The 12041-nt window shown below is 42.9% G+C and overlaps 1 protein-coding gene across 2 annotated transcripts in view; it reads right to left on the bottom strand.

Annotated features, from left to right (window-relative positions):
* Nucleotides 1-4569: 4569 nt before the first annotated feature.
* Nucleotides 4570-12041, bottom strand: part of METTL16 (methyltransferase 16, N6-methyladenosine) — a 65263-nt gene continuing 57791 nt past the window's right edge. For both annotated transcript variants that reach the window (XM_033090327.1, XM_033090328.1), the window contains one exon: nt 4570-11945. In XM_033090327.1, the coding sequence (XP_032946218.1) occupies nt 11322-11945 (624 nt within the window). In that variant the 3' untranslated portion in view covers nt 4570-11321. The remainder of the gene's footprint in view (nt 11946-12041) is intronic.

The raw sequence follows: 12041 nt of genomic DNA, 5'->3' as shown, positions 1-12041 counted from the left end.
AAAATCTGCACAGATCCGAAATCAAGAACATAGTGAACAGGAAGAAGGGGGTGTTTGCCAGCACCATCTACAGAGGGCACCTTTGTACATTTAATGCCCCTGCATCTCTAGCTGAGCATGGAGGGCCCTCACACACACACACATGCCTGGGCACTACTGTTTATGATGAGGCTGGAAAGCAACAGGGTAGTAGAGCACAAGAGCCCAGCTGAATGAATACCCTTTCCCTGTGAGGGTTAGATCTGGGCTGGACCTGACAGTGCTTCCTTTAAGGTGTCTGCCACCTGCTACCAGTGTGGTTGGGCCTGGCCCACTGCACAACCAAAGAAAATGGAAAGTTTAAAGGCAGTATATAGGTGTGTGTGGCGGGGATGGGGGTGGCTAAACAGTATATAAGATAGTGACCTGAAATAATGTTATTGACCAAGGTCTCATTTTGTTTGGGGTCAGCACGGTACCATTCTGCCCAGTGGCCCAGGATGCTCAGAGCTACATCTAGCCGTACACTTCTGCCTTTCTCAAGCAGTCACAGCACTCATATAGCTCTTGAAGTCTCTTCTAGAGGCTGAGGTACAATTTTTTGACTCTTCTTGTGAGGGACCAGCTCTATCACACTAAGAAGTCACCACTCTGAAAAGCAATATTCTGAAGACAGCTTTTTGTTCAGGAGTGGGGAAGCAAGAGATAAAAGTGGGGTGAACCAAATGCCAGTCTCTACCTTGCCCCCAATACCCCATCTGCTCCAGAGCTTAGTGGAGATGCTTGCTATTTAAAACAAACAGCCTTAGTGGCTTGACATGATCATCTGTTTATTTGGGTCATGTGGGGACAGCAGCCAGGGGATGTTAGGCAAAAGCAAGGGTTTAGAAAGGAGGCTTTTTCTAGGCCTGCTGTTGCCTACAGAAGCCTGAAAATGGTCAAATAGAATTTCTCATCAACCAAGGTTTCCCTAGTTGGGGAGTGGACAGTGGGGAATGGACACACATTTCTGTAAAGGGGGTGAGTGGGGAATAAAAGGAGAGGGGACTGTATAGGAGGGCTGTTTAACATTTTAGCCCCAGCTTCCTATCCCAAGTTGTTCTCAAGTTTATGGCTTCTAGATGCTCAGTACTTTTGGGGCAGCAGGACCATCCAAGTGCTTTCTCATGAGATTTCTATTTTCAGTCTTCCTCCTCAAGTTTTGTGCACCCTAACGCCCAATTCAAATCCCTCAATTTTTTAATATACTGAGCTGGAGACATTTCCTAATGAGACTGTCTTTCACCCTCCGACCATTTACCCCAACAAAGCTTAACATATATACACAACTCCAAGAGCAATGAAAATTAGTTCCTTGACCCCTACAAAGCATATGTAATGAGATGTGAGAAAGGTGTGAACCTAAAAGTACACACACTAGATCCCAGAAGATGTCCTAACCCTTCAGGCCGGACTTCTCAAATTTTGCAAGTGGTTTTAGGGAGCTTTTCACCTATCATAATTAAAACCAGAGGGAGAAAATCAGCTGTCAGATGAAGAAGGAGCAGAAGACTAGCACACTCAGGGACATACCCCAGACAACATTCATTTAACAAATATTTATTGTGTGCCTAACATGTGCCAGGCACTGAGCTAGGTAACCTTGTAGCCAAGGCCAGGTGACCTTTGGTAAGTGAGAGTGGGGTAAAAGGTCACAGTGCAGAACTCAACTCCACGTAATACCTGGAATAGGTTAGCTTTGCTTTCTACCACCATGCTAGACGTAGCACAAGAAATCATGGCTATATAAAATCCCATGAGAGCGCGGAGATACTCATTTTAGAAGGTTAGGTTCCCGACAATCGTTATTTTTCTAAAAAGGTATAAGAAAAAATTAAGTGGATTTAAGATTGGGTTAGCCAACTGAACGTGATTCCTGACAAACCCACTCTGAATGATGAGCAGGATTTTGAATTACTTTAATAGAGGTGTATCCTATAGGGTACTCATTCAATCATCAGTGAAATGAGCTCTCCAGAGCCAGAAGTTTCCACTGAAGTCTTCCTCCACTCCTTGTGAGCTGTCCAAGGACCTCGCCTGAACCTATAAAACAGGTACAATCAAGTTCTACCTTCCTATTCATGTACTTTTCCCCTTCATTGCCTCATATGATGTCACAGCTGGAAGAGTGGAGATCACTTGGTCCAGCCTCCCAAGAGAAGGCGTCTTATCCAAAGTCACACAGCCACTTAGTGTTAGCAGGGATGAGAAGTGGCCTGGTTCTTCTTTGACTGTGTCAAACAGCCCAGCTGGGGAAATGAGTCCAGAGTCCTTGAAGACCTCACAGAAATGCGTGATGATAGGGAGATAACTTCTCCCTTCCTGTCTAAGACAGGAATACCCATTAACTTTGTTTAGTGGTGCTCAGTAAACAAACTTGGCAGATGAGTGAGAAGGAAAGAGAATCAAGACTTAGAATCCAGGGACGCAGAGGACCTCAGAGGACACTGCACTGCCTCAGGCCACTCTGAGGAATTAAGAGCTTCTAACTGGGCCTGGGTAGATAGCCATTTCTCACCGGAGCTTATGTCTGGCCTAAAAAGGTGACTGTGGGAAGGGGCAGATTTTTATCCAGGCAACCGCCCTGGGTGTGGACACTGAGTAATAAGGAAAGAAATGCAGTTCAAAAGCAAAAAGGGAGGAGCCATGCACTTGGAGCTTTTCTGAGAAACCAAAGAGGCTAGCTAGCTAGCCTCGCTAGGCAGCTAGAGAGATGGGGGCTGTGGATGAACTGGGAAGGAGGAAACCGATCAAAGTGGAAGGCACAAGGGAAAGGATGAAGACTTCAGTTATTCCTCTGGGGAGGGGGGGGAAGAAGTGGCTTTAGAATAAATTAATTCAGGTCATAGGAATGAGACTGGGTGAAGTTAGTAGACAGAGGTGAAGTCTTGCAATGTGTCAAGAGCCAGCTGGATCAGTGGGGGTTGGGAGAGATTGATGATTGGGAAGGCCCCTCCCAGGGCACAGAAGCTGGAATGAAATCAGTGCCCTACAGAAAGGACTCTGGTCTACTGTCCCAGCAATCCAAGCTCATACTTAAAAGCAAAGCTGCAAGATCAAGTCTTTAGAACCGAAGAGATCAGCTACCTGCGCTGTAACAGAAGACGATGTAAGGCCCGGAGCAGTGGCCTGTCGCTGGCTGGACTGCCTAGATCCAGGGCTCAGCTCAATGCCCGTAATCAGATTTCTTACCAAGGCCCCAGAGACAACTGGGAGAGTCTATACTGGGCAGTGCTGGGGAGGCTCCAGGAGCCACACACCAGCCTGTGCCTCTCCTCCCACTTCCAGGATGGGGTCTGGAATAGAACATACCCCTATCCTCCAGCCCCCAGGCTGCTCAAGTACCTGCCCATGACAGACACCTCAGATGGCAGTGTAAGAGCTTACCAGTCCTCTCTCTGATGAGTTACTCTGATGACGCTGAACCATTCATTAAACTGTTAGGTCCTTAACCTCACACCATATACCAACATAAATTCAAGTGTTAAATGTAAAAAATAATGCCAAAAAGAGCCATAATAAAATATAGGCAAACATTTTTCTGTTCCAAGGGTGGTGAAGGAGGTTTCTTCCCATAAAGGAAAACAAAGAAAATATGTAAAAGCTCCTTAACTGTAAAAACAAAACAAAATCACCATAAATAAAAGGAAAAGGTAAATGACAAAACAGAAGGAAATATTGGCAAGAAGTGCCCTTGCAATTCAATAACAAAAAGAACACCTGGATAGAAAAGTGAACATAGACCATAATCTAAAATTTATAAAACAATAAATATACAAAATAATATATACAACATAAATATGTATAAACTATAAGAAAATGTTTGATCTTGTCACTACCATAATAAAATTAAAACAATGAAAATATTCTTGCCTATCAATTGATAAAGGGTTTCTAAAAATTAGTCTTCTAATGCTCTCACAGGTGTGGTGAAAACAGGTATTTGTGGAAATGTAAGTTAGGCACAACTGCAGAAAAGGTTCTTTATAGAACCTTTAAAAGAGTCATATCCTCTGCGCCAGTGATTCTTATATAAATTTATGCTACAGCAATAAGAAAACACATAAATATTTTTAGAAAGATTTCACTAAAGCATTATTTACAATGATGAAAACCAGGAAACCTAAATTTCCAACCAGTTTAGTGAAGTGACACTCACAATATGGCATGTGAAGAAAACACGGTTGTTAATAAACGAAATACTAACAGTGGTTGACTTTGGGCAGTGTGATTACCAGTAATTTTTATTTTCACAAGTTTTCTCACACAAAAATTAATGTTATAATCAGAAAAAGGCTATTATAATATATGGCTAAATGGAAAAGATTATAAAACGTAATATATAGTACGATCACCATTTGCTGTTTAAAAATATATAAGGATATAAAAATAAGATAGACAAAATGTAAAATAACTCCATTTGAGTAGTGGAATTGTAAATTTTTATTATTTTCTAAATTTCTTATAATGAAAATGCATTACTTTTGTAAAATCAAATTATATTAAAGGGAAAAACAGTTCTCCTGTGCTTTATCAGGAAGGGCCTCATATTTCTCCATCTCAACTAACGTGACCTGTTGCTGTGGGTCTACTTCCCATTCTAGTTTTTTTTCTGAAAGCTCTCCCATTTCACCCCCGAAATGAGGTTTCACCCCCCCCAAACCTACCTAAATCTGCTCTGACGCTTAGCTCTGAAGCCCCCCAGAAATGGTTCTGGCTCCCCTTATAGGCCAGGTGAGAGGAGGAATAAGCACTAGGCTCTGGCAGGAACATGGAGAGGTGGGGCTGGATATGGGAGCTATTTCTAAGGTGGAAGATTTTAGTCCCTGGTGGTGAAGGAGATGGAAGATTAGAGATTTCTAATCTGGACAGCTGGGTGATGATCCAAAATACAGGACAGAAACATGTAGACAGTAAGTCAAGTCTGACACAACCATGGTCCTGGGGGACATGTCCAATAGGAGGTTAGGTGCATGCATGTGGGAGGTTCAGGAAGGTCTAGATTTGGGCATGTGTATAGGTGAGCAGCAGTTGGAAGTCACGGAGATGATGAGCGCAGCCATAAGTGGGAGAAAAGAGCAAACACGACCCACGGACAGAATCTTTAGGATTCTCCCTTTAAGAGATGAGAAAAACTCTGAAAAAGGAGTGTGGGCAGCAACTAGACTTCAGTAGCTGAAGTAAACAAGAGTTAGGAAAGTGGAGGAAGCAAATATTAAGTTCTACTGCCTGGCAGGAGAAGAGGTCACAAACTAATGGTGTACCAGGTTTTTAGAAACTACTGGATTAGTTGTCAGGATTTATAATTACGTAAATTTCTCATAAATCTGGATTTCTGGTTTCCCTTAAAAAAAAAAAAAACCTCAAAAGACCCAACAACACTGGTCACCTATTTTTGCAGGGCAATAACCAGCAGGAATGGAATAAAAGCTACTTCCTTTTAGTCAGAGGATGAGCCCCATCTCTTCTTGCCTGGCCCCTGGTATAGGAAAGGAGGAAGTCTTGTACTTCCCCTTGTGAATGAAAAAGTCCTTATTAGTGCTCATCTAGAGGTCACTGAAAGACAGGTCAGACTTTGACCCACAAAGCCCACCTTTGGCCCTGAAGGCAGGAATCCTGGGACAAACAAATCTGAATGGAGGACCCTGTTGGACCAGACTGGGAATGTCCCTTGGCCAGCCAATCTAAGGGAGCAGGCCCTGCCAGACCCGCTGTCCCAGGCCCAGCAGCGATCTCTGGCTTCCTCCTCTTCTGGCCAGCAGCAGCACATTTCCCGAGGGGCTGCCGAGCTGCCGGAGCCAGCCAAGTTCCCCAGCTGGGAATTTCCTAGCTCTGGTTTCTAGACTCTCGGGCCACACTCCCTGAATGGGTCCACCAGATGGCAGGCAGCCTTTTCTTTTCTCCAGATTTTGAGTTCATTCACCCAACCAAACACAAAATTCTATGACGATTTGGTAGCAGAAATGAAGAACTAATTAGAAGCAATCTCACCTATTAAATCTTGCTCATTGATCATAGGCTGGAAAATAATATTACCTTATAGTGCTAAATTGTACAGTTGGGTAAGAGGTGTCCTTTCTCTCTTCCTTGTGTCATATAATTTAAGTCTCCTTTCCCAGAGGTAGGTCAAATGAGCCTGAAAGTCTATTTCCATCCTAAGTGTAGCACTTGTTCCAAATCTTGAAATTTGTTACAAGATCCCTGTCTTGGATCTCTGGACCTGAGTTCAAATCCTGTTTCTGTAACTTAGCTTTGTGAATAACCTTAGGGCAAGTCCCTTAAGTTCTCTGAGCTTCCATTTCCTTAATCTGTCACACAGGGACACCATACCACTTTGCAGGGTTAATAAATGAGACAATTTATATAGAAGATGGCCAATCAATATTGGTTTCCTTTTCGTCCCTCCAGGAAGCTTGAGTTTAGCTCTTGGTCAAAAAGTGGTAGTTGCGCCTGCTATTATATACTCGAGGTCTCGGCCTTTTCACTGGAGTTTATTGGTAGAAATGATTTTCTGACTAGAAGTCGATAATTCAAAGAATAAGAAGAGATGAACAAGTTGAGAAGCGTCCTCTTTGCATATGTACTCGTCCAGCTGTTTTAGTACTTCTGTCACTTAACTGCTGCTGCAACTCTGTGAAGCAAGAATCCCTCATCTTTTCTGAGGAAAAGGCTTAGTGAAATTGGTTTACCCGGTCCGTGGAACTGGAAGGTACCCACGACTGATGAACGGTGAAGTCTGTGCTCTTTTCTGTTTTTCATTCCCCTGGGGTGGTTGGAAAAGCATCTAGGATTTAAACATCCTTTGCCCTCTTAAAAACATCATAACAAGCCAATTCTGCCAAGTTCACCTGCACTTTCTGGTCCACTCCTTCTTATCTCAGTTCCTTGGCTCATAAGAAGCACCAGTGACCGTCCGCTTGCCTGAAGCGAAGCCAGCGTCGCTGATGTCTCTGCCTGAGCTGACACAGGCGGACAGACTACACCTCACAGGGCATTCAGCAGCACAAGGCCTTCACTCAGTCACAACACAGTTCCCACGCATAAAGGCACTGCCTCCAAAAGGCAGCAATTAAAATAATAAACTGCTCTTTAGGTCATTTGGGTGAGTCACAGCAGAGGACGTGAGTGTCTTTACAGAGCAGAGTGGGAACTCAGGCATGTGCGTGAGGCTCTGCTGCTAGCAGGGGAGCCCCAGGCAGGGCTTTCTAATACTGTGCTGGCACGGGCACCAAGAGATTTGTACTTGGGAGCATTAGAAACGTTCAAGACCATCAGTGCCCTGCTTTAGGAGGCAGCGGCCAATTCATTCTACTACTCAGCGTCTTCTGGGTTTTACTGGGGTCACTCACTGCCCATTTAGCAAACCAAATCTCCCAAGCACCAACTTCCCTAAAAAAATGTGGTCAGGTCCTTTTCCCAGGGGCACCTCCTGATGGCTGTAGAACTGCTGTACTTTTGAGACTTTCCTCCTCCCAGAGGGCTCCTTAGTTTTCCAAAGTGGACCTTCTTCCTCCTAATGTGCAAATCTATTGGGCGACCGGCTACCTGTAACATCTGATTCTGTGCCATAAAAATAAGGGTAGATGGAACTTTTCCTTGAGTCACATGGACCCCAGGCTTAGTAATATACATGTTCTACACAGAAACACCTCTTGCGGGGCAGAAGGCCTGGCTAACTGTGTATATAACACATACCACACAGAACCAACGGTGCCAATTTTTGATGTAAACAACGTATTACATGAGTGCTAGTCATCCAGCCAGATAAACCAAAACAAGAATAAAAAGATAAAAGAACATTGAAAACAGTTTCTTTCTCAGAGCTCTCTATATTACTCTTCCTGGAACATAGAGTAATATAATGAAGACATCCAAGGCTTTTGAAAAGTTACTGTTTAAGATTACTAAAATTCTCCCTCTAGTACCCCAATTAACTAGACACCAACAAAAAGTTGATCCAAAGTACTGACCCAACTTGGATATATTGTAGAGTAGCAGGACAGATGGAAAGAAAAGAAAAAAATAGTCAACTGGGACTATAAAAAAACATAGAAAGGTTGAAAGATTATGCCCAGATAAAAAGACCAGGGGATAGTGGAGTTTTAATTTTCTCCTTCTATTTTTCAAGTTTTATTTATGTGAAAATGTACTTATTTACATAAAAATATTTATCTGGGTAGCAATCAGATATTTCAAGAAAATACCAAGGACACAGTTTTATCCATTCCCAAAGTGCAGTTAAGGCGCTTGATAAAAGGGCCACAGGTGCCCCCGTGTGGCTACAGAGGAAAATGCTGTGGCTTAAGTAAGATGGAAGGGCTACTCCCTTCTTTTAAGAGGCCTCGGGTTTTCCACACCTTGCAGTTTTATTACTTGTCAGAGCTTGGAAGTTGGTGTGCTCACATGGTAAGCTTTGATTTCTATCAAGAGGAGAGGTTTCATGTTTTAAATAATATTATATATACTAAAGTTTTAAGTAATCAACAGGAACCCTTAAGAAAGCTGAAACTGTACCGCAGCGACGCCAAGCCTGCTAGGACATGTGGCAGTGCTCTGGTAAGTGAGTAGTAAGATGAGGATGTGGGGTGAGGGAACCAAATGGTTGGAAGTGAAGCAGATTCCAAAGAACAAAAGCAGCTTTAGTCCTCCATGGAAAACAAGTTCAGTTTCTGTTCCCACTTTAGTTATCAGGAGATCAGAAGCCAATGTCAGGGACCAGAACAGGATTTAAGATAATACCACAAATATTTAATTCCATACCAATCCATCAACATGAACTTGACCTCCAGACATTTAAGGCAAGTATCATTCAACATTATGATACATGGGTCAATAACCTGGTTCTTTAAAGTAAAAAAAAAAATCCTCTTTCCCCTATGCCAGAGGTATATCTATGCTATCACATATCACATAATGATAAAGTATATGCATAACTAAGAGAATTTTTGGATGTCTTTTAAAAATGTTTTCAATGTTCTCTCATAAGATAGAAATAAACTTCTCAGAAAAGGAAATGAAGACATCCAAACGCAAAGAAGGTACTCACAGCTCTAGTACTGAAAGCTACCCCGTCACATACTTTTCAAATTCTAAGAACATTAACTTAAAACCTATTAAAACCTCCTCCAAGACACCAAGCCTTAAACATGGGGCACTGAAACACACACACAGACACAGTTACACAGCCTCTTCTCTGGGAGTCTAAGTACTAGACTTAAACAAAGGCTAATATTGTGCCTGAAATGCATTTTGAACAGGCAAGGAGTGTAAATAAACACACTACTGTTACAATGTGGAAAAATACTTCTAAGATGTTAAATTAAAAAAGCATAATATAAAACTGAAATAATAAAAAATAAAAATAAAAAAAGCATATCTCACAACATGAGTAAACCAAAGTCAAACCCATACAATCACACACCCCATCTGTAGAAGGAAATACTAAAATACCAGTAGTGGCTGTGTTTGAGACGGTTGAGACTTTGTTGCCATTTTCTACTTTCACTTTTCCAAATCTTTAATGAGCACGTGCTAGTTCTTTTTTAATGAAGCAAACAATACTGACTACTTATCGAATGAACAGTTGCCACTTAACTCAATTACCCTAAAATTCTATCAAGATAGAAACTTAGGTTTGGGTCTGGCATACGATTCAAATGTGTCATCAGAGGTAAGGAGAGCAGGACAGCGTGGGTGGGTACAGGAGGACCTGGACAGGAGGAAACCAAAGCCATGGATTGAATCTTGGCTCAGTGTGACCCTATGCACTAGTTTCCTCTTCCTGTCAGATGAGAGGATGGACTAGAATCGTGGTTCCTAATGCTCAGGGGGTCACTGACCCCTCTTCTAAGTCAGGAACTCCTCTCCAGGAACAAACACACAAACACACACACACACATACACACGCACACAAGCACATAAGCACACGCTCACAGAGCTTTTGGAAACAATCCAGGAAGTTTGTGGATTCTGTAGAGGGCCATGAACCAGGTAAGAACACTGATTGGTTAACATGTTATCTTCTGTAGCTCTGTCTCCACTGCTACAGGGAGGTATGTATAATACAGTCCTATTTTCGTTTCCTGTATCTTTGCTGAGGGCCTGGTCTTGCTGCTGCCAAAATATGCCAAGGTCATCAGTATTCTGCCCTAACCAATAGCCACGTTTCAAAAGTGTGGCTTAATTACTCAGCCCCAGTCTTCTTTGCAGATAACAAGGAGTTCTGGCACCATCCTCAAAAATTTCAGTCTAAAAAGAACCGTAGGCTGCTGGTATAAAAGCAGGCTGTGCAAGTCAAGCACAGCAGAGGGTAACTGAAATACCAAGGGAACAAAACAAAGAGAGACTCCTTTTCCAGAGACCTTCTGCTGAGCCCTGACGTTCCAATTAGAAACATGGTTTAAGAACACGATTACTCTAGCCTCAGAGTTCTCCTATGCTAACAGGTAAGCAAAGGGGATAACAAGGGAATCCACAAAAAGCAGTATTGGATCAGCTACAACTTATGTGCCAATAGGTGAGAATTTCTTAAGCAACCTACTACACGTAACTATCTTGCTCCATTTCTTATTTCTATCACTTACCCATTCAAAACCAAGAAAACATCTTCCCCAACCCCAGTGTTCAAACACAATCAACAGTTCTCAATTCTGAATACTCTTGTATTAACAACAAAAGTTCCACTTCAAATGTCATACACTAGTGAAACTGCTACGAAACAGTACTTTCAACAGGCTGGAGGTAGGAGTATGGCTTCCTTCTGTTGTGTCTTTCAGTCACATCTGGGAGTTTTGCTTACCTAATTCTGTTTCTGAAATAAGCAACATCAAAACAGCCAGGAGTCAGGAATGTGATGGCTCCAGGCGCTCCGCAGACCAGCCCTTCTTCTGGCATTACTAGCTTTCTCTCTCTGACATTCCCACCATCTACCATCAGGCCAGTTCTTGTCTCAGTTCTGACCCAAACCAGATTCCAAAAAGAATCCTTTTGGCCTCAGAGAAGCAGTCTAAAGCTAAGGTGGGATCACTTTAAGTCAGCTGTAAATCCCTTATGAGTTTTCTGATGGCTTTTTATTGATGCTGACACAAATCTTCCTCTTGAACTACCACCATACCACAATGCCCTGTGACTTTAAAAAAAAGGGGGGGGGGAATAGTTACAAATGCATTAATCTGTTTCTGTTTTTAAAGATAATTCCTAATAACGCTACCAATAAGCCCATGGCGGAATTCTTCTTGCCACTCCACAGGCCACTCCAAAGCAAGCTGCTTTAGAGACTTCTCGACTGCGCAAGAAGTTTGGAGTTAACTCGCCACAAGCCTGAAAATTTGGTTACGTATGTAGGTACAAAGCTGGTTCATCAAATCCCTGTTCTGGCCCTCAACCCAATGCATTTCAACCAAGGCATCATCTACCTCCTTCTTAACGTTTATCAGACACTTGAATAGGTAACGTCCGGCCACTCCTTGGAGATGGTTCCCTCTTTCAGACACTGGATGGTGGAACTGCTCAGAAGCCTCTCGGTCTTGTGCTCCATTGCTAGAGCCTTTACAACTTTCTAAAACCTCCATCTCTCCCTTTTCCTCACTCCTTTCATCCTCCATGGGTTCTGGGTTTTCTTCCTGGGAAAGCGAGTCCTGGTTTGGGCCTGGGCCCCCAACAGTGGCAGACTCGCCTTCCCGCAGAGCAGGCCCCCACAGGGCACTTTCCTGGGAGCCCGGGGCTGGGTCTGGGCTACCGCCAGACTCTTTGGGAGTGAACCTTTTCTCTTCCAAGGCTTGGATGACGTCCTCAGGAGCACGGGGAACTTCTCTCAATTGTCTCACTCGTTCTCTTTTCTTTCTCCTTAAATGAATCCAGGAGTTTTCTACAGCTGTCAGGAAAAGGCTAACTTCCTCTTTTCCACAGGGAACTCGTTTATGTTCGACCTGTTTGGAGAAAAAACAGGATTTTATAGGAAATCACTTTTCTACTCTCAAAACTCCTTTAAAAAAGAACAAGAAAAGAAAGAAAGAGATTATTAT

The sequence above is a fragment of the Rhinolophus ferrumequinum genome, chromosome 21 (assembly GCF_004115265.2).
Source record: "Rhinolophus ferrumequinum isolate MPI-CBG mRhiFer1 chromosome 21, mRhiFer1_v1.p, whole genome shotgun sequence".
Taxonomy (NCBI): Eukaryota; Metazoa; Chordata; class Mammalia; order Chiroptera; family Rhinolophidae; genus Rhinolophus; species Rhinolophus ferrumequinum.
This window is presented reverse-complemented; position numbering and strand designations above follow the sequence as displayed.